This window comes from Triticum aestivum, chromosome 5B, assembly GCF_018294505.1.
Source record: "Triticum aestivum cultivar Chinese Spring chromosome 5B, IWGSC CS RefSeq v2.1, whole genome shotgun sequence".
NCBI lineage: Eukaryota > Viridiplantae > Streptophyta > Magnoliopsida > Poales > Poaceae > Triticum > Triticum aestivum.
The window spans coordinates 536,704,500-536,727,838 of record NC_057807.1 but is presented as its reverse complement, the minus strand read 5'-3'; the positions used below and the strand labels follow the sequence as shown (position 1 = coordinate 536,727,838).

General features: G+C 42.5%; 1 protein-coding gene and 1 pseudogene across 1 annotated transcript; both read left to right on the top strand.

Annotated features, from left to right (window-relative positions):
• The first annotated feature begins 1,494 nt into the window (after window positions 1–1,494).
• On the top strand, window positions 1,495–13,047 carry LOC123116816 (G-type lectin S-receptor-like serine/threonine-protein kinase At1g11300; annotated as a pseudogene).
• Window positions 13,048–15,378: 2,331 nt separating this feature from the next.
• Window positions 15,379–19,186, top strand: LOC123116815 (receptor-like serine/threonine-protein kinase SD1-8). Its single transcript, XM_044537713.1, has 7 exons — window positions 15,379–16,766; window positions 16,904–17,005; window positions 17,644–17,837; window positions 17,929–18,136; window positions 18,213–18,450; window positions 18,532–18,682; window positions 18,799–19,186. Exons 1-7 carry the CDS (start codon window positions 15,434–15,436, stop codon window positions 19,096–19,098), a joined length of 2,526 nt encoding a protein of 841 aa, XP_044393648.1. The 5' UTR covers window positions 15,379–15,433; the 3' UTR covers window positions 19,099–19,186.
• Window positions 19,187–23,339: the final 4,153 nt, after the last annotated feature.

The window sequence follows — 23,339 nt, the reverse complement described above, 5'->3', positions numbered from 1 at the left end:
CTCATATACTGCAGCTGACATACATATACTGGAATTGTTCCATTCATATGATTTGCGAAGAATACAAGCTCTCTCAGCATTGGAGCTCCAAAGTCTTGGGGGAGTGGTCTTGATAGAGAAGTCTTGGAGATATCTAAGAACACTAGCGATTCTGGTAGCAGTAGCAGCAAACCTGTGAAGCCATTTAAGTTGAGGTCAAGTTTCGCAGAAGTCATAAATAACAGTGTTGCTCGCAGCCGGCCACTTATTTGATTACAAGAGATATTTACATATGTAGCATTGGAGAATACAGTCCAAAACCAATCAGGGAGAACATCAACTATGCCTGCATCTGAAATGTCAAGTTCACTAATATCCTTCTGTCCTTTGAGCCACAATGGAAAATGAGGCCCCATCTTGGTACTTGCAAAATGAGCCTCATACAAGTTAAATGTGGGGATCCAATTTGAGCTGATAGTGATGTGTACAGGGTTGGCAGCTAGACTCAGTTCCTTCAAGTACACTATACTTTCAAGTACAGTTGAAAATAATATTGCGGCTCACGAAGTGCGTTCAAGTTCTCCTTATTGATCACATGCAGTTCTCGTGCATGGTTCAAAAAGGAAAAGAATTAGTAAAAATTGTTTCAAAAGACACTGTTTGGATCCATGCCATGTGTAAGCTGTTAAGCACCGTACGTTTGGAGCCACCAGCTGAGTTTACACCAGGGCCCAGCTGAGTTTACACCAGCGACATTGCCATTGTAAGCTGTTAAGTACCGTACGTGGACAGCTGAAATGTCAACTCCAAGACTCTTTCAGAATTCAGAGCTTTGCATTTTCCAGTCATCCGCTTTCATTATCAACCTGACGTGCGTGCTGGATCCGGTCAGCAATTTGTCAAGAAATTAATGCCGTTCTAGTAGTGGATAAGATGGATTCCACATGTCAACAAATGGACACTGGCATGTCTGATTAACAAACAGATTGACAGTTGATCTTGGTGTCTTGTTCAAAAAAAAGAAGGGTGAACTTGCACGGATTTTTGAAAAGAGATTGCTATATAATTAGGCGCTTGACAGAGTAAGGCTGACACTTCGCCTTAATGTTTGCATAAGAAGCAGTCAGTGCTGCATTTGCATAAGAAGCAGTCCGACCAGAATAAAGTGTTGATACACAAAAGCTATCACTCTATATAGCTTAATGTTTCAGTCACTAGTCTGACAAGTAAGCAATGACGGTGGCATCCCAACTCCAACGTGGACAGCTCATTTGTCAAGTCTCAGCTACTAGAATTCCAACAACATTGCAGTATACAATCATCTGCTTCCGCGGTCGAACATTCGTGGATGCTGCATTCGTCAAAGCATCGCTTGCTTCTGGACCAAGGATCAGTACAATTATGTACTTACTCCTAGTTTTTGGTTTCTTTTACGGGAAGTACTTAATTACTCCCAGTTATCGTAACTAGTTAGTTGGACCTTAACTAGTACTAAGATCTAAGCCTGATCAGTCGATGGATTGGCCGGCTCTCACCGGCTGCACCATGGTCATGGTCCTTCTCTTCCTACCATTGAGTGCTTCCCAAGACCGGCTTGTCCCTGGCAGGGCGCTGTCCCCTGGTGACACCATCGTCTCCGATGATGGTGGATTTGCCTTGGGCTTCTTCAACCCCTCCAATTCTTCTCCGGCCAGCCTGTACCTAGGCGTATGGTACAACAACATCCCTGAGCTCACCGTTGTGTGGGTCGCCAACCGAAATACCCCGGCCACCAATACAACTTCCTCAACACCGAAGCTCTCCCTCACCAACAGCTCTAATCTGGTTCTCTCTGATGGTGGTGGCGGAAGCCGTGTCGTTTGGACAACTGCAAACGTGACCACTGGTTTGGTCTGGTCTACCCCGACGGCGGTGCTTCTAAACACAGGTAACCTCATCATCCGATCGTCAAACGGCACCATGCTGTGGCAGAGCTTCGACCACCGCACAGACACCTTCCTTCCCAGCATGAAACTCGGCATAAACTAGAGGACGCGTACCACCACCAAGCGCCTGGTATCATGGAAAGGCCCCTGCTTCCCCTCGCAGGGGCGCTTCTCCTATGGCAGCGGCACGAACATGTCGCTCCAAGTATTCCTGTGGGACGGCGAGCACTCGGTATCTCGTGCCGCTCCTTGGACAGGATATCTAGGCAAACAACAACTAATTGGGGACACAAATATCAGCGATCATATCATCTACCTAGCCTATGTCGACAATGACGATGAGGGATACGTTACTTATAGCCTCTCGGACGGCGCCCCGCGCACCAGGTTTGTGCTAACCTACTATGGTGAGTTTCAGATCCAAAGCTGGAGCAGTAGGTCATCAGTATGGGTTGTCGTCTGGAAGTTTCCAACCGTTGAATGCAACCGTTACAGTTACTGTGGCCCCTATGGATACTGCGACGAGACGGTCACGATACCCACCATGCCAACATGCAAGTGCGTAGATGGCTTTGAGCCGAGTAGCACGGAGGAGTGGACCAGCGGCAGATTCTCGGCGGGGTGCCGAAGGAAGGAGACACCACAAGGGTGCAGTGACGGCTTCGTGGCCTTGCCGGATATGAAGTTGCCTGACAGGTTTTTGTTTCTAGGTGGAGGTAGGAGTAAGTATGAGGAGTGCGCGGCTGAGTGTAACCGCAATTGCTCCTGTGTGGCATACGCGTTCGCCAACCTGAGCAGCAGCAGGTTTGGAGGACACGTGACGAGGTGCTTTGTGTGGTCTGGGGAGTTAATAGACACGGGAAAGGTGGGGGAGCTCAGTGGCGCGACACTCTATCTTCGACGTGCAGGCATGGATGCAACAAAAGGTATTAGATCTCAATTTCTTCCTCTTCATCATATTGGTCTGTCATTTCTCTCTTTTTACAACTTGTTTTGTTTTTCATAACATGTTTCTAGTTCTATCATTCATTTGTGAGCATCGCTCGCTAGAAATAGTTATTTCTCGGTCAATATATATAATAGCTGCTGGATCAAGATTTTCTCGTCCCCCTTTTAGTTGCACAAATATGATGTTAGCTTCATCGTTGTTAGTGATTATTTAGAAATATTTAATTTCTTATTCAACTGAGAAATAATAAAACCACTTTTTCTTGTATATCTATTTGTTGCACAGGTAAAAGAACAAAGGGCAACACAGTGAGGATTGTGCTGCCAGTCGTAGGCTCTGGTGTTCTGATACTCATATGCATCTCCCTTGCATGGTTAAAATTCAAAGGTACGTTTAGTTAACTCTAGTTAGTACACTAGTAGAAAAAGGGTCAAATGTGAAGCACAATAGTGCCGATTGGAATTTCAGCCAGCACTAATATGTACACTAGTGCCGGTTCGTGGCGGCGATCAATAGCACCGGTTCGTGGCGAACCTTTAGTACCGGTTCATGCCACGAACCGGTACTAAAGAGGCTGTGTCAGCCTGCGGTCAGGCTATGGCCCCACCATCACCATTTAGTGCCGGTTCATACCACGAACCGGTACTAATGAGGTTATGGCAAGCTGTTTTTTAGTCCCACCTCGCGAAGTGAGAGGGACTAAGAGCAGTTTATAAGTCCTGAGTGCAGAGACGATGAAGAAGAGGCTCAATGCTCACGTTGCTTAACTTCAAGCCTTTAGGAATACGGTAGACTGCATGGAGCTATGCGCAGTGCAGTTTACACTATTGCGAAAGGCTTGAAGCAAATTAACGAGCATTGCACCTCTTTTTTATTTTTAATAACTTATTACAACTCCGGACTTCTTCTGTTATGGCTAAAACTAATTGCACGTCGACATTTCTTTTTTTAAGTTATAACTCCAGAATTTGACCATCAAGTTTTGCAGAAAAGAAAAAATAGCAGAAAAGAAAAAATAGCAGAAAAGAAGAAAAACTATAGCTGAAAAGAAAAAAATAAAATAAAAAACTACTCAGAAATAAATAGAAGAAAATAAATATAGCAGAAAATAAAAAACTACTCAGAAATAAATAGAAGAAAAAATAAAGCAGAAAAGAAAAAAAATTATATTTGCTATTTTTCAATCGTTTACAAAATGACCATGAAATTGAAAATCACTACAAAATAAACTCTGAAAATGTTGAATTTTAGCAAACTAGATGAAAAACTACTCACAAATAAATAGAAGAAAATAAATATAACAAAAAAGAAAAAACTATACAAAAAACTACGCAGACATAAGAAGAAGAAGAAGAAGAAGAAGAAGAAGAAGAGGAAGAAGAAGGAGGAAGAAGAAGAAGAGGAAGAAGAAGGAGAAGAGGAAGAAGAAGAAGAAGAAGAAGAAGAAGAAGAAGAAGAAGAGGAAGAAGAAGAAGAGGAAGAAGAAGGAGAAGAAGAGGAAGAAGAAATAAGAAATAAGAAAAATAGCAGAAAAGAAGAAAAACTATAACTGAACAGAAAAAAAAGCAAAAAAGCCACCATTAGTACCGGTTGGTGGCTCCAACCGGTACTAATGTGTTTCTCTTTAGTACCGGTTGGAGCCACCAACCGGTACTAAAGGCCCAGTTTCCCGCCGCTTGGGCTGGCCAAAATTGGCCTTTAGTACCGGTTGGTGGCTCCAACCGGTACTAAAGGCTCCCCCTATATATATGACACTTACGAAAAATCAGTTATCTCGTCGTCGCTTCGTTCCACTTCTCGCGCAGAGAGTCTCGATCTCGACGACGACGTCGACGACGACGCGCCGCCGTGCCGTCGCCCTCGCCGCCCCCGCCGCCCGTCATCGTCGTCGCCGCGCGCCCCCGCCGCCCGTAGTCGTCGCCGCCCCAGCCGCCCATCGTCGTCGCCGCCCCCGCCGCGCCCGTCTCGTCGCCATCCCCGGCCGCCGCCGGCCCGTCTCGTCGCCGTCCCCGGCCCCCGCCGCCCGTCGTCGCTGCCCCCGCCACCCGTACGCGCCCGGCCCACTCCATACACACGCATACACACACACACACACACACACACACACACACACACACACACACACACACTACACACACACACAGACACACACAAACACACACACACACACGTACTACACACACACACACACATTTTTACTTATTTTCTGTTTTCTATAATGTTTAGATGAATTAGAACTATCTAGTTTATTTTTAGAATGTTAGAAATGTTATCATCGATGAATTAGAAATATGTTAATGTTTAGTTGAACTAGTTCAATTAATATATAGAACGAACTAGTTTATTTTTAGTAAATGTTTAATTAGTTGAACTAATTGAATCAATATAACTAGTTTATTTTTAGTAAATGCTTAGTTGAACTAGTTGAATTAATATATATAACTAGTTTATTTTTAGTAAATATAATGCTTAGTTGAACTAGTTAAATTAATATATAAAACTAGTTAGTTTATTTTTAGTAAATGTTTAGTTGAACTAGTTGAATTAATATATAGAACTAGTTTATTTTTAGTAAATGCTTAGTTGAACTAGTTGAATTAATATAACTAGTTTATTTTTAATAAATGCTTAGTTGAACTAGTTGAATTAATATATAGAACTAGTTTATTTTTAGTAAATGCTTACTTTGAACTAGTTGAATTAATATAACTAGTTTATTTTTAGTAAATGTTTAGTTGAACTAGTTGAATTAATATATAGAACTAGTTTATTTTTAGTAAATGCTTAGTTGAACTAATTGAATTAATATAACTAGTTTATTTTTAGTAAATGCTTAGTTGAATTAATAGAAGTAGTTGAATTAATTGAATTAGTAAGTGTTTAATGTTTCGCCTAATATGAACATAGGAAATGTCGTCTGACGACGGAAAAAATTTCATTATGTGCGAATACTGTGAAGACCAGCGCGGCCAATGCGACAGAAATTTCTTTGTTGATGGTAGGCGATTCAGCATCTAGCTGGATGAGACTTTCGAATTCGATACAGTAAATCACAACGACAAGTCTGTTTTCGTAATTAAGCATGACTTATATATGCTTCATTTGCCTGACTTATAATTTTTAATTTTCACTATTCTACTAGCGCATCCCCTACCATGCAAGAATTTTTGTCTTGGATAAGATAGATTTCAAAGATATGGAAACTATGGAGGTAAAGAGAGCTTACCTGAAAACTGAGCATGATGGTTATACTTTCAACGTCAAAGTATACAATGCATACACGTACACCTATTTTGAATGCAAAACTTGGCAAACACTATGCAAGACTTATGCATTTGAGCCTGGTATGATTATCACCTTTGATATTCGTCCGGAAGATGATATTGAAGGTAATAGAGACATATGGGTCGATGTGCAGATGCCTCCAGTTCTACCATTATGTGAGTTCTTCTCAACTATATTTTTGTCTTTGATATTGCTTATTCAAAAATAACTGACAACTAATTTCTATTGATAGCTTATCTCCATTCAACCAAACATATCCGGCGCTTGGTAGACAGGACCTACTACTGTCCCGGCGCTGAACTAAACTGCGAGGAGATAAGTCATTATGTTTCATGGCTTGAGGATCTTCATACTGTGAAGACAAATTTTCTTCCTGCACTTAGAAATGTTAGTACTCAAAACGTGCGACCAATAGTGATGGTATTGAACTACGGTCACATCTATTTAGGAATGATGGTAAGATATTTACTATTTGTCCTCAGTGCATATTTTGCATACATATTTTTTTGCTAAACTTTTCATTGCTAAGTATATTAATTAAGTACTATACGATGTTCTTCAACAGGGACTCTCGATGACAGTTGTGCCTCAGGGGATCGAGACTAAAGGTCAGATGTCAATTGTTAGCTTACGACCAAGATATCCTGCATTGCACATTAATGCATTCAAGATTTCTAAAAGCGATGAATGCTTAATAGTGAAAGATTGAAGGAAAATTGTTAATGATCGCAGAGAAGTACTAAGGGGCAGCAATGAGAAGCGCAACCCACAATTAGGAGACAGGTTCATCGGCATGCTCCAGTATGATCAATCAGGAGAGCTATACATGTTTTATGCTATTTTACGAGAGAGAGTAGCTAGCAGGAGTGATTTAGCTAGTTCTTCATGCTGCTCTTAATTAGTACTTGTCATTTCATGTCCGTGTTCTTCGTTCTGAACTTAAGTGATTTGCTTTTGTGATGTTATATATGAACGCTTATAATATCATGACAATCATGTTGAACTCGATGATTAGTTTTACTAGAAATTTTATATATATATATATATATATATATGCATAACGTGTATAATGTGTAGTATCGTAAAATACCAGCAAACGAAAAAGAATTAAAATGGAAACACAAAATTAAATGAAAAAGAAATTATAAAACTAAAAACCCCCCAAACCTTATAGTACCGGTTGGTCTTACCAACCGGTACTAAAGGGCTCCAGGCCCCTGGAGCTGGCTCGTGCCACGTGGTTTCCCTTTAGCATCGGTTCGTGCTGAACCGGTACTAAAGGGGGGGAGCTTTAGTGCCCACACTTTAGTGCCGGTTATGGAACCGGCACTAAAGGGCCTTACGAACCGGTGATATCGCCCGGTTCTGCACTAGTGGTAGAAGACTATATTGACCACATTATGAGGGAGTATATTTCACAGACTACATCATCTACTACCGCAATATACCGTTAGATCACAAAATCGTCTAAATTACCTGAATGGATAAACTAGGTCAAATAATTTTTTATACAATTTAGAGCACGGGTTAGCTACCATTTGTGGTGATGTAACGATAACATGTAATCCGGTAGTGGATAAGATGGAACCTGCATGTTAGGGAAACCACATTTCCTTTGTGCCACTTTCCATATTCATGCAATCACAACAATAGAGATACTGGTTATCGTGGGTGTCAGAAAACAGAGCAACATTAGTCGCGCTGCTATGGACTCAAGGGTTGTGTCTGTTTTTCCAGGGGAGTGGGTGGGTGGTTGTGTGTGTGAGTTGGTGGGGTGGTTGGGGGGGGATTGGGGAGACTATGCGTGTTTTTTCTAACATGTGAACTTTGTTATATATCCCAAGGGATAGATGTGCCTCGTGGGTTATTCCTCTAGTTCCATGAGTTCATAAATTAGGGATAGTGTACAGACATCAATAGTTGTAGGGGTAACATATAACTTTATTATTTCTTATTTTTTTGATGTGCTCTTAGAGGGCAAGTGTGACGCCCGGATAATTAAGCTACAGTGATTCCCCGCTAATGGTGCCACGTCACCTCGGTTACTGTGGATAAACTCGCGTTAGTTCGGAACCTAGTTCGAATTTCAAATTTAAAACGAAAACAAACAATAAAAGTTTTCAGAAACGAAAACTAAATTGTTCGGGGGTTGTCTAAAATAGCAAACCTAATTATGGGGGGGTGCACAAATTTTTGTAAAATGTTTTGGCATTTTAATTAAACTAAAACAGAAAGCAGAAAAAGAAAAATAATAAAAGAAAAGAAAGGAAGAAGAAAAGAGGGAGGGAACCTCCCCTGGCCCATCTGGGCCAGCCCTTCCCCCGGCCCAGCCAGCCCCTCGAAGCCCCACCCCACCTGGCCCCTGGCCTGGCCCAACTCCCCCCCTGGGCCGGCCCAACCGGCGCCCCCACTTACCCCCTCCCCCCCCCCCGCGGCCGAACCCTAGCTGCCCCCCCCCACTCACCCCTCCCACGCGCCCCCTTCCCCCGATCCCCTTTTCCCTCTCCCTCGCCCGATCCAGATCGGGGCGAGGACCCCCGCCGCGCCCCACCTCGCCGGCGGCCCCCGCCGCCCCACCCGCCGCCCGGACCCCCCCTCCTCATACTCTCCACCGCCCGGGGTCCCCTCCTCCCCTCCTCGCCCCACGCGCGGGCGCTCGACGCCGCGGATCCACCCCGGCCTCCCCCTCGCCGGCGCCGCTTGCCGCCCGGCCACCCTCGCCGTGGCTGCGGCCCCTCCGGCCACCGTCGTGGCCTCGGCCGCCCCGACCCCCGTTGGCTTCGGGCGCGGGCGCCCGCGCCGCGTCCTTCGGGGTTGCGCCCGAAACGGGCACCGCCCCGCAAACCCCCCCACGCCCGCATGCCCGTTTGGCCCTCTGGGCCGATGACATGGGGGCCCCACCCCCACAGAACGGTTTAAAAATAAAAAGAAAATGAAAAATTAAATAAAACTAATTAACTAATTAATTAATTAATTAATTAATTAATTAATTAATTAATTAATTAATTCTGATTAATTAGCACTAATCACTAATTAACCTAATTAACTAATGTTAATTAACTCTGATTAGGTTAATTAGATATTAGAGAATGACATGCGGGACCCACCTGTCAGGTTTGACTCAGTCAACCCTGTTGACTGCTGATGTCAGTATGACATCATGCTGATGTCATAAATGCATTTTCGAATTAATTAAATAATTAATTAAATTCCAGAAATTAATAAAATCTTTTAAAAATCATATCTTTTAATCCATAATCCGGATTAAAATATTTTCAACATGAAAGTTGCTCAGAACGACGAGACGAATCCGGATACGCAGTCCGTTTGTCAGCCACACACCCCTAACCTATTGAACCTGCAACTTTTCCCCTCCGGCTCCTCTGCCCGAAAACCCTAAACGCCGGGAATACTTTCCCGGATGTTTTCCCCCTTCACCGGTATCACCTACTACCGCGTTTGGGCACACCGAACACCGCGTATTGACTTGTTATATTTTGTGATGCTTTGTTTGCTCTGTATTCATTATTTCTTCCCCCTCTTCTCTCCGGTAGACTACGAGACCGACGCTGATGCCACCGAGTTCGACTACGGAGTTGACGACCCCTCTCTCTTGCCAGAGCAACCAGGCAAGCCCCCCCTTGATCACCAGATATCGCCTATTCTTCTCTATACTGCTTGCATTAGAGTAGTGTAGCATGTTACTGCTTTCTGTTGATCCTATTCTGATGCATAGCCTGACATTGTTGCTACACCTGTTGATACCTTACCTGCAATCCTAAATGCTTAGTATAGGATGCTAGTTTATCATCATTGGCCCTACATTCTTGTCAGTCTGCCTTGCTATACTATCGGGCCGTGATCACTTGGGAGGTGATCACGGGTATATACTATACTTACATACATACTATACAGATGGTGACTAAAGTCGGGTCAGCTCATTGAGTACCCGCAAGTGATTTTGACGAGGGGGCTGAAAGGACAGGTGGCTCCATCCAGGTAGAGGTGGGCCTGAGTTCCCGACGGCCCTCGACTGTTACTTTGTGGCGGAGCGACAGGGCAGGTTGAGACCACCTAGGAGACAGGTGGGCCTGGCCCTGTTCGGCGTTCGCGGATACTTAACACGCTTAACGAGATCTTGGTATTTGATCTGAGTCTGGCTACGAGCCTATACGCACTAACCATCTACGTGGGAGTAGTTATGGGTATCCCGACGTCGTGGTATCAGCCGAAGCACTTCAGACGTCAGCGACGGAGCGGCGCGCGCCGGATTGGAACGTAAGCCTGCTCTTGTATTAAGGGGGCTAGTTCTGCTTCCGGCCGCCCTCGCAACGTGCAGGTGTGCTATGGGCGATGGGCCCAGACCCCGGTGCGCTTAGGTTTAGACCGGCGTGCTGGCCTCTCTGTTTTGCCTAGGTGGGGCTGCGACGTGTTGATCTTCCGAGGCCGGGCATGACCCAGGAAAGTGTGTCCGGCCAAATGGGATCGAGCGTGTTGGGCTATGTGGTGCACCCCTGCAGGGAAGTTAATCTATTCGAATAGCCGTGATCTTCGGTAACAGGACGACTTGGAGTTATACCTTGACCTTATGACAACTAGAACCGGATACTTAATAAAACACACCCTTCCAAGTTCCACAGACAACCCGGTGATCGCTTTTCCGCAGGGCGACGAGGAGAGGATCGCCGGGTAGGATTATGCTATGCGATGTTACTTGGAGATGCTACTTGGAGGACTTCAATCTACTCTCTTTTACTTGATGCAAGACGAAGGTGACCAGAAGCGTAGTCTTCGACAGGATTAGTTATCCCCCTCTTATTCTGGCATTCTGCAGTTCAGTCCACTGATTTGGCCTCCTTACACATATACCCATGCATATGTAGTGTAGTTCCTTGCTTGCGAGTACTTTGGATGAGTACTCACGGTTGCTTTCTTCCCCCTTTTTCCCCTTTCCTTTCCTTCTGGTTGCCGCAACCAGATGCTGGAGTCCAGAAGCCAGACGCCACCGTCGACGACGACCCCTACTACACCGGAGGTGCCTACTACTACGTGCAGCCCGCTGACGACGACCTGGAGTAGTTTAGGAGGATCCCAGGCAGGAGGCCTGCGCCTCTTTCGATCTGTATCCCAGTTTGTGCTAGCCTTCTTAAGGCAAACTTGTTTAACTTATGTCTGTACTCAGATATTGTTGCTTCCGCTGACTCGTCTATGATCGAGCACTTGTATTCGAGCCCTCGAGGCCCCTGGCTTGTGTTATGATGCTTGTATGACTTATTTTATTTGTAGAGTTGTGTTGTGATATCTTCCCGTGAGTCCCTGATCTTGATCGTACACATTTGCGTGCATGATTAGTGTACGATTAAATCGGGGGCGTCACAGCAAGTGACGTTTAACATTATGGGAGCAGGCAAGAACAAGAAAGGGACGAAGCGAAAGAAGATAAGATTGGAGGATATAAGTATCTCCGATGAATTTGAAAAAGAAAACCTTCCCCATCACCAAGAATTTCCATTTGTAAGATTAGAAGAAATTGTCCTTACAACCCACAATTTCTCTGAAACGTGCCTGATTGGACGGGGAGGCTTTGGTAAAGTATACAAGGTAATTCATTAAATATGTTATTTCCTAGTATTAATTCTAACAAAGAGGGCTAATTTTTTCATATTGCAGAGTCAAATACTCAAATCTAAATTTTCATTATATTTCTGTAGGGAATGTTAGGTGGTCAAGAAGTTGCAATCAAGAGGCTAAGTAGAGATTCTCAACAAGGAACAAAAGAATTTAGGAATGAAGTAGTTCTAATTGCCAAATTGCAACATAGAAACTTGGTTCGACTTCTTGGATGCTGCAGCGAGGGAGATGAAAAGCTCATGATATACGAGTATCTGCCAAATAAGAGCTTAGATGCTACCATTTTTGGTGTGTATTCTAATAACAAACCATGATTTCTATGACAACTTGAATTAGTTTCTTACATTTGTTTATGTTTTTAGGTGAGTCGAGAAAATTGCTGTTGGATTGGGCGACACAGTTTCGTATAATCAAAGGGATTGCAAAGGGACTTCGGTATCTTCACGAAGACTCAAGGCTCACCATAATTCATAGAGGCCTCAAAGCTGCAAATGTTTTGTTAGATGCAGATTTTAAACCCAAGATAGCAGATTTTGGTATGGCGAGGATCTTTGGTGATAACTTGGAAAATGCGAATACCCAACACGTTGTTGGAACATAGTGAGTATCCATTTAAAAACCCATATTGTTTTTTCAGTAAATTTATCTCCCATTAGACACCTCTTGTAATTAAAATGATCAAACAGTGGCTACATGGCTCCTGAGTATGCAATGGAAGGTGTCTTCTCTACCAAGTCTGACGTCTACAGTTTCGGCATGTTACTACTGGAGGTTGTAACTGGTATAAGGAGAAACTCCATTAGTGAAACCATGGGGTTCCCTAGCCTCACAGTATATGTAAGTACACATGAATTCAGTCAAATTCCGTTACCAAAAGTGGATCAAATACAAGCATTTTTTGTTGGATACTGAAAATTAATACTGATATGATGTTTTTGGTTGTTTCAGTCATGGAATATGTGGAAGGAAGATAGGACCAATGAGCTGCCGGACTCATCTATCCTAGATACTTCACCAGATGAAATTCTGCTTTGCATCCATGTAGCACTCTTGTGTGTCCAGGAGAACCCCGATGATAGGCCGCTCATGTCATCTGTTGTGTTTGTCCTAGAGAATGAGAACACGCCACTTACATCCCCCAATCTCCCCGCCTACTTCGCGAGACGGAGTGCTGCAATGAATCAAATTAGAACTGATATCCAGGCATCCGTGAACAGTTTTACTCTTACTGAGATAGAGGGACGATGAAATCAATCTTTAGCTTTAGCTGTATCGAAATATATGCTCTTGAAGGAAACAATACATTAGATGAATCGAACACTATTGTAAAATGTATGGCTCAAAAAGTTAGAGATGATATTCTTTAAGAAAGAAAATAAGGATGTACCGTGTGTTGCCTTGCCTAGTACTCCCTCCGTTCCTAAATATTTGTCTTTTTAGGGATTTCAACAAGTGACTGCATACGGAGCAACATGAGTGAATCTACATTCTAAAATATGTCTATATACATCCATATGTGGTAGTCCTTTGAAATCTCTAAAAAAACAAATATTTAGGAACGGAGGGAGTAGTCATTATCTTTGAGTATGTTCTCTATTCATTTTTTTTGTCTGTATAATATACTGCTCCCTCACTCTGTCCCATAACATAAGAGTGTTTCTGTGATTGGTATACCGTCAAAAGCGCTCTTATATTATGGGACGGAGGGAGTACTTGAAAAAGGAAGGACTCTGAAAGAAAAACACTAAGATGAAGGGACCTTTACATTGGATAAAAGTAATCAGGTGGTAGTGTTCTTGTCTGCTCTTCTAGCAATGGTTTTGTGTTTACTTGTAAGAGAAAGGCACTTGTAAGAAAAAGGGCACCATGGACGGACAGACTCAAGGTGTATCATCCTGTGTAAGCAAGACAAGCACGTTGACTGATTTGAACACGGAGGAGGGACAAGGATTTCTTTGGGATTTGGGGATTTCATCCGCGTGCTGTGGAGATGCACGTTTTTATTTACCTGAAGATTAGCCGCCAATTTGTTTGTAAATCAGACATTCCACAGCGTTTATTTTTGTTGTTGTAGTGTTTCACCCCTGATCTCAGCGTGATAACATCTGCGAGGATATTTTTAGAAGAGATTGCTATACAATTGGGTGCATGACACAGTATAGGCTGACACATTACGAAAATTGCTTTTGGAGGCTGAGCTCCATAGAGGCCTCTTTTTGCAAAATTCAAACTTCATTAGAATTTGTATTTTTACATTTCAAAAATTTCTGGAAAAAATGCAGATATACATGAAGGCATAATGTGCATGTGTGTAAATTTTCAGAACAAAATACGTTCAAATAAGAGTTGTGCAATAAATAAATAAATATGGGGCTTTTTAACACATGATACTATTCATCCTCAAAGTCCAAAAATTTATCTTTTTTGTACATGCTGCATTTCAAGATATTTCATACTATTTTTTTTAGTTCCTAAAATCCCTCCCCAGACCCCCACCTTGCGTGGGAGCTTCTAGGCACTGGGCCTGTCCTTTATATACATATCATCCTGCTATACTTGCACTTTGTTTTATCAGATTTGTTTGAAACCAAAAAGTTTGAATTTCGACTTTTTCAAAAAATAAAAGGCTCCATGGAGCTCGGTCACCAAAAGGCCCTACTCGACACGTTACCTGTATAAAATATCGCAAAGATCGCTTTGTATAAAAACAGTCAGGAATGAAGGTGGCTGTTCAAGTGTTGATACTCAAAAGCTATCCGTGTGCTTAATATTTCAGTCACTAGTCTGACCAGTTAGCAGTGACGGTGACATCCCAACTCCGACGTGGACAGCTGATTTGTCAACTCCCAACCACCAGAATTCCATCCGCTTCTGCCGTCGAACATCCCTGAATGCTGCGTTTCGTCAAAGCATCACTTGCTTCGGGACCAAGCACTCGTGCACAATTACGTACTTGCTGCTCGTGGCGGAAGTATCATATTACTAGTATTAAGCATACGATATTAGCGTATGATAATATTTTTATAGTGCATATTTCAATATGAACTAGACACGGATGTATATAGACATAGTTTATAGTGTAGATTCAAGAATTTTGCTTCGTATGTAGTCCATATTGGAATCTCTAAAAAGACTTATATTTAGGAATAGAGGGAGTAGATAGGTTTGACGCTCGATTTGTGTCTTGCAAATGTGGATTTTTTTTTGAGACAAATGTGGATTTTTTTTCTTGGGAGGTGACTTTGGTAATCTTAAGAATAAATAGCTATATATTCTCCAGTTATTAATATGCGCGTGTTGTGTGTGCCTATATGTTTATGTCTATTGAACTTGTACTTTTCAAAGAATTTTCTTTTAGCTATCTAGTCAGCAATGATAGTGGCATCCCAACTCCGACATGGACAGCTCAAATGTTAACTCCAACACCCGTGACCCCGGGGCTAAACACTTCTAGAAGTCCGAGATTTTACATTATTCAATCATCTGGTTCCGTGATTGAACACTCATGTATACGTACTCGTGGACGTTGTTTCTCCTTGTAGACCAGGTTAGATGCAAGTACTTCATCCCGTTCAGCACCATCAAAGTAGAGCCTATAGCTCCTTAGAACTCCCGTAAAGAAAGCTGGTACAAACTTAGTACTAAGATTTGGCTCGAGCAATTGATGGATTCGCTGGCTCTCGCCTGCTGCACCGCGTCCCTAATCATTCTATTCCTGCCTTTTAATGCTTCCGTCGACCGGCTTGTCCCTGGCAAGCCGCTGTCTCCTGGCAACACCATCGTCTCCGACGGCGGCGTATTCGCCTTGGGCTTCTTCAACCCCTCCAACTCCACACCAACCAAGTTGTACCTTGGCATATGGTACAATGATATCCCCGAGCTCACAGTTGTGTGGGTTGCCAACCGTGAAACCCCAATCACCAACAACACCTCCTCTGCGCCGATGCTATCCCTCACCAACACCTCCAATCTCGTTCTCTCCTACGGTAATAGCAGCGGCCGTGTCCTTTGGACAACAACCAACGTGACCACTGCCCTGGGCACGTCTACCCAGACGGCGGTGCTTCTGAACACTGGAAACCTCGTCATCCGGTCGTCAAATGGCACCATGTTGTGGCAAAGCTTCGACCACCGCACCGACACACTCCTTCCTGGGATGAAGCTCCGGATCAAATATAGGACGCGCCACACTGCCGAGCGTCTAGTATCCTGGAAGGGCCCTAGCGATCCCTCGCCAGGGCGCTTCTCCTACGGCAGCGACCCAGACACACCTCTCCAAACATTCATGTGGGATGGACAGAGCTTGGTGTTCCGCGACACCCCATGGACAGGGTACCAAGTGAAGAGCGCAATCCAACGACATGAAGCAGGGACTAACATCAGTGATCTTATCATGTACCTAGCCTTTGTGGAAAATGGCGATGAGATTTATGCCACATATAGCCTCTCGGACGGCGCTCCACTCACAAGGTCAGTGATTACCTACTCTGGCGAGTACCAGCTCCAGAGCTGGAGCAGCAGGTCATCAATGTGGGATGTCCTTTGGAAGTGGCCATCTGCTGAATGTAACCGCTATGGTTACTGCGGTCCATATGGCTATTGCGATGAGACATCGGCGCCAATCCCATCCTGTAAGTGCCTAGATGGCTTCGAGCCAAGAAACATGGAGGAGTGGACTAGTGGCAGGTTCTTGGCGGGGTGTCAGAGGAAGGAGCAGCTGCATAGTTGCGGTGATAGCTTCTTGGCCTTGCCAGGGATGAAGTCGCCTGACAAAATTGAGCTCGTTGAACGGGGCAGAAGTACGTTTGAGGAGTGCGCCGCGGAGTGCAACCGCAACTGCTCTTGTAAGGGTTACGTGTATCGTAATGTGAGCAGTGATGGAGATGTGATGATGTGCTTGGTGTGGTCTGGGGAATTGATTGACACCGGGAAGGTAGGGGTAGAGCTTGGCGGCGAGACACTCTATCTCCGACTTGCAGGCTTGGATGCAGGAGGAGGTGGTAACAAATTTCCACCTTTGCCCCTTCTTTCTACGATATAGTAGTTTCGTCCGTTCTATTGTTGTTTTTGTCTTTGCTAACATACTTCTAGTTCTATAATTCATGTTCCTTTTTATGCCATATTTAATGCGTAGGTAAAAGGAGAAAGATTAATGCAGGCAAGATTGTGCTACCAATTTTAGGCGGTGGTGCTCTAGTACTTATATGCATCTCTCTTGCATGGTTAAAATGCAAAGGTACGTTTAGTTGAATCTCATTGTAGAAAAGTTATATTTGACGACCTTATGAGAATGCTAGTTTGACTATACAAAATTCTACATCCTCTAAGCCCAACATGTAAAACTAGAGCAAATAATTGTTTTAGGTAATTTCTGTGTGCGGTTTAGCCATTGTGGGATTGATGTAATTGTAACGGGCAGCCTACTAGCAACTAAGATGGAGTCCACATGCTAGAGTCTCTACATGTTCATCATAGCGGTTGCATAGTCAAGCAATCATTGCCTTCGATTTTCTTTGTGTCGATGGGGTTTTGAATAACAAAGCGAGGTGAGGTCATGGTGTTATGGACTTGAGGGTTGTGCATGTGTTCAATTAGAGGGGATGCAGAGTGTGCTTTGAAAAAATGTGGACCGTGTTTTCTATGTCAAGTGGTAGCCTCATGGATTATTCAATTGATGACTGTGTTCTGATTGTCCGGTCTATGATCTTGACATGGTGGTAACTTGCCTCGTGGATTATTTCCCCTTGATTTGTGGGTTAATAAATTGAATAACATTCAACAGCAACAAATCAAGGGAGCAAATTAAATATTTATATTTTATATTCCTATTGTATGCTTATTAGAGGGGAAATGAATATACCATTGTGCGAGCAGGCAAGAGCAGAAAATGGAGAAAGCACAAGAATATAAGATTAGATGGTATGCATACCTCCGCTGAGCTTGGAGAAGAAAACCCTCCTCGTGATCAGGAATTTACATTTATAAGATTAGAAGAAATTTCCCTCGCAACCCACAATTTCTCTGAAGCATACATGATTGGACAAGGAGGCTTTGGAAAAGTTTACAAGGTAGTTTGTTCAATATGTAGTTCCTGTTATGCCTACTAAATTAGGAGAATTGCTTTGCTAATATGTAAATCTCACATCTATATTTCTCTAGGGACTGTTAGGTGGAAAAGAAGTTGCAATCAAAAGGCTAAGTAGAGATTCTCAACAGGGAACAAAAGAATTCAGGAATGAAGTAATTCTAATTGCAAAATTGCAACATAGAAACTTGGTTCGACTTCTTGGATGTTGTGGTGACGGAGATGAAAAGCTCTTGATATATGAGTATCTCCCTAACAAGAGCTTAGATGCTATCCTTTTTGGTACATATACTAAGAACAAACCATGATTTCCTAAGGCAACTAAAAATATTTTTTGCTTACATTTCTTTCTTTTTAGACGACTCAAGAAAGCTCTCGTTGAATTGGGTGACACGATTTAGTATAATCAAAGGGGTTGCAAGGGGGCTTCTATATCTTCACGAAGACTCAAGGTTCACCATAATACATAGGGACCTCAAACCTGGAAATATTTTGCTGGATGCAGATATGAAACCCAAGATAGCAGATTTTGGTATGGCGAGGATCTTTGGTGATCACCAGCAAAATGCAAATACGCAACGCGTAGTTGGAACATAGTGAGTATCCACGGGAAAACATATTAATGTTTTAATAATTTCAATTCACAATAAATAATTTGAAATGCAATGGTCAAGCAGTGGTTACATGGCTCCTGAGTATGCAATGGAAGGCATCTTCTCTACCAAGTCTGACGTCTATAGCTTTGGAGTGTTGCTACTAGAGGTTGTAACTGGTATAAGGATGAATTCTAATAGTGAAACCATGGGTTTCCCTAGCCTCACAGTCTATGTGAGTACACACACGACTTCTCTAGAGTTTCATTTCTAGAATCGAATCAAAACTTTGAAGCAAATTTTTATTCAGAGTTAAAATTTAATACTGGTATGATGTTCTTGGCTTTTTAGGCATGGAATATGTGGAAGGAAGAGAAGACTGAGGAACTACCAGACTCATCTATCATAGAGATTTCGACAGAAGAAGTTCTGCTTTGTGTCAAGATAGGACTCTTGTGTATCCAGGAGAACCCAGATGATAGACCGCTCATGTCATCTGTTGTGTTCGTCCTAGAGAATGGAAGCACCACACTTGCAGCGCCTAGCCGCCCAGCCTACTTTGCACGACGAGGTGCTGAAATCGATCAAATCAGAAATAATATCGAGACTTCCGTCAACAGTTTTAGTCTTTCTCAGATAGAGGGGCGATGAAATTATAGCTATTTACTCTTTTGTATCGAACAATATTGTTAACTGTGTGGCTCACAAAATAGTGATGCCATTTTCTTAAAAGGATCAAATAGTGACGTAACATGTGTAATTTAGAGGTCATAATTTTCTTTTGAATGTGTTTTGTATTTCGTTTCTGGCCTCAATATAACAGTCTCATTTAAGAAAAATAAGTTTTTTCTTATAGAACAAACAATACTAAGTTACATGCACAAAAGTAGGTGGGAAAAAATCTACGAAGGTGACCTGGACACAAGTGATTAGGTTGTGGTGTTTTTTTTGAAGAACTTTAGGTTTTGTGTTGGTCTTGTATGCCGTTCTTACATTCATTCTGTGTGTGTACTTGTATGGCCGGAGAAAAATAGGATACACTGCACCATCCGTGTACACACTCATTGAAGATGAATAGATTGGATTTTTCTCACAAAAATGAAAAAATAGAATGGCGAATTTGACAATAATCAATTTATTTCTCACAGTATTATTTCTGAAATTTGTAACCTAAGGCAAGTTGCCTACTGTATTTCCAGATAACCTGGCACTATAGGAAGTCCCCTTTACCTGCTTGGCTGCAGACAGTTCGTTTTTTTTTTGTTTGTATTAGTAAAAATGCCGTGCGCCGCAGCGGGACAAAAACACATCCCAATAATCATCATTGTTGCCACTTCTCTTCACCACGATCGCCAATGGTGGTCATGTTGCCCCAATATTCATGAAGAATGTGATCAATCTCAAGGTGATGTGCTTAATCATTACAATATAGCACGCCGTTTTCGTGAGCACCTTCATGCACCGACTTGTATCCTGTACTCACATTATCAAGGTCCATAAAACATACTAAAAGATTGTTCTCACTATTATGTCTTATATGGAGCTCAATATATTATTATTGCTGATAGATAGAAGGATTGATGAATACCAATCTTTCTCTTTATTGAAGATTCATCACATAATACAATCCTTAGAGAAACACTAAAGGTGTAGAACTGAAGCAAAATTCATGAATATTTTGCAATCAAATTATTAGCAAGCAACTTCAAGGATCGTCTAAATAATTAGATTTATGGCATGCAAGATTCATCCATCGGACCGTCAGTGTAATATTGGAATGTAAGAGTCGATGCCATAGCTTAAGAGGAATCAATCCTAGAACAAATGCATTGGCAACATAATATTTCTCATAGCAAGAATGCCCACAGAGTGGAGGGATTATGAAAAAATTGTCAACAGGTTGGTGAAGCATGTAGGTAACTGGAGTTTGCGTGGTGGGCTGTAAATGAAACCTAAGGCAAGTTGCCTACTGTATTTCTAGATAAAACCTCGGATTGGTTGTCCTCAATTCCAGTTCAATGGGCATCGGAAAGATTAAATTCTATAGTTACATATATAAAAATCTAGTTAATGTATAAGCTCGGATTGATCAAAATTAAATAAATGTCATAGAGAAGATATGCTTTGATAGAGCAAACATTAGTACCAAATGCTGCCATTGCAACCAAACTTTGCCTAGAGTGACGGATATTTATGTGTCCAATTCTGCATAAACATAAAAACATAACAGCAGAAAACATGTGCAGTTTTTCTGTCTGACGAGATTGCTTTTTTAGCGCTTTCTGCTTTGTAGAAAATATGAGAAGATGACAATGAATAACTTCTTCTGAACTCCGTTCCATTTACATATAATGAACAACGACTGATGTTCCAATTTCAGTGCTACTGGAAGGCTTATGTGTATGTAAAAAGAAACTTTCTGCACTAATCAACATTAGGGTTCATCTATTTTGCATTTAGTAGATGGGTGTATGTTTCAGTGTCACTCCCATACTGCCTCTGTTTCACAATAAGTGTAGTGCTTTTAGTTCAACAATACCAAAACCATGACACTTATTTTTGAATGGAGGGAGCAATATTTAGTTGGTATTCAGAAAATACTTAAGGCCAGCAAACAACTTCCTGAGTAGAACGGAATAGACAGAAAGAGGTGTACACGAACCAGACGGAGTGCTTGTAGCTTGTCCTCATCAAGCTCGATAGACCCGATATTCAAAGAAAAAATAAAGCTCGACATGCCTAATGACAGGGAGATACAGATTTGTACGACCACCAGTCCACCAGGGTAGGAGACCATCCAAGAACATGCCACCTAAGCTCCGGAGATACAACCTCCCCCAACTCTTCTTGCTTTCCGCGGAGTCCATAGCTGCCTAGGCACTTGCAGCGCCGGTGAGAGCCTGTGGTTCAAACGGCAGTTAAAAACATGTCTTACATTAAAAAAAATTCAAATGTTTGATTAACTTTTTTAAGTGTAATATTAACATTTTTTAACACATGGTCAACATTTTTCTTAAACACATTTAACATTTTTCAAATAATTGTTCAACGTTTTTTGAAATGCTTGATTAACAGTTTTATATACATGATCAAATATTTCCATCATTTTTTAATACATGGTCAACATTTTTTCTATGCACTTTAACATTTCTGAAATACCTTTTCAACATTTTTTCTCAAATGTTTGATTAACATTTTTATATACATGATCACATTTGTTTCATCATTTTTTAATACATGGTCCACACTTTTGTATACACGTTTAACATTTTTTAAGTGTTTGCTTAACATTTTTGAAACACTTGTTTAACATTTTTTCAAATGCTTGATTAACTTTAAAAAAAATACATGCTCAATTTGTTTCGCTCCCACCGCCCGACTGGACGACACTATGTCAGTGGACGGCTCCTCTTGTCAAGAGGACGGTTCGGCGGGCTCTGGCATGATTATGGGAGATGATAAGGGCTTTGTTATCTTTGCGGCATACATATGTCTCTTCTACTGTAACGATGCTCCGGAATCTGAGTTACATGCAACCAAGGAAGGCATTTACTTGGCGATACATCAGACTCACATGCCAGTTTTAATCCAGTCTGACTGCTCCAACGCTTTATCAGCGATTATGGACGGATCTTTGGACAAGTCTGCGCATGGCCATTTGATTTCTGAGATCAATCTCCCGATAGAAGATAGGGTGTTTACTCCTTGTTAAGATTACTCGTGAATAAATTAGGGTTGCAGATTGTTTAGCGAACTTTGGGCGTAGCGGGGATAGCACTACGTGCTGGCTTAACCATCGCCCTACCTGTGGGGCGGAACTTGTTGCTTTCGATTGTAATCATGTGATTATGGAGTAAATATCCTATATTCCCCCACAATTTTTCATACTCATTTTATTTTTTTGTATACATTTTTCATATAGATGATAAATATTTTCTCTATACACATTTAACATTTTTCAAATGCTTGGTCAATATTTTGAATATGTTACCTGTAGAGTCATTTTTGTAATATATTTATTTAGAATATTTAGAAGTATATATAACAAAAGTAAAAAAGTAAAGAAAACAAAAAACGTGAAAAAAGAAAAAAAAACGTGGCTATTGTTTCCGTGCGCCTCTTCAGCGAGGCTTCCTTCTAGCGGGCCCATGTAAACCCTTCATGGGTCGCTTCGTTATCACATCGCAATGGCCGGCTCAGGAAACGCAGGGAGGCCTCGCTCCTCGCCGACATCCCCTCCTCCGGCGGCTCCGCACTCCGCACCGTCGCCCCCCTACCTCCACTTCCCCTCCCGTGCTTCCTCCGGACGCTGCACTAGTCCTGGCGCGGCCTCCAGCGACACAGACAGAGATTGGGGGAGGTTGTCAGCTCTGACCAGCAGCGGTCGGCTGGTGGTACTGGTATATATGCCCCACAGCTGTTCGACAAAGTGCCCAGGCTTCGTGCAGAAGCAGAACTATCTATCTATGGCACCGAGGGTTCTGCGATTCGGTCGTGTGCGGAAGGATAACTGATCAAATCAACCAACAATGCATCGCTATGCTTATACCATACCAATGGATCGCTCACAATTTGGCAGACTTGCTCTCTTACATGAACGCAAGTTCGTTCTGTTACAAAGGCAAGTCGTTTGATATCCATACTCTGGATCTTGTCTCGGTTCATCATATTTTGTCTTGCTTTATGACGACAAGCAGCAAGCAGCAACAGTCCATCAAATACAAGGTCGATGAGAACACTTGATCTTGGAGTACAAGCGAAATGCGGGAAAACTCACGAAATACAAGCATGGATCAGGAGCAGAAGATAGGGGGAGAATCAGAAAGCCCAAGCTAGTCTCTCTTTAGTCCCCAGTCTTCAGTGAAGCACCAGCAGTTTGTGGATATTTTGGC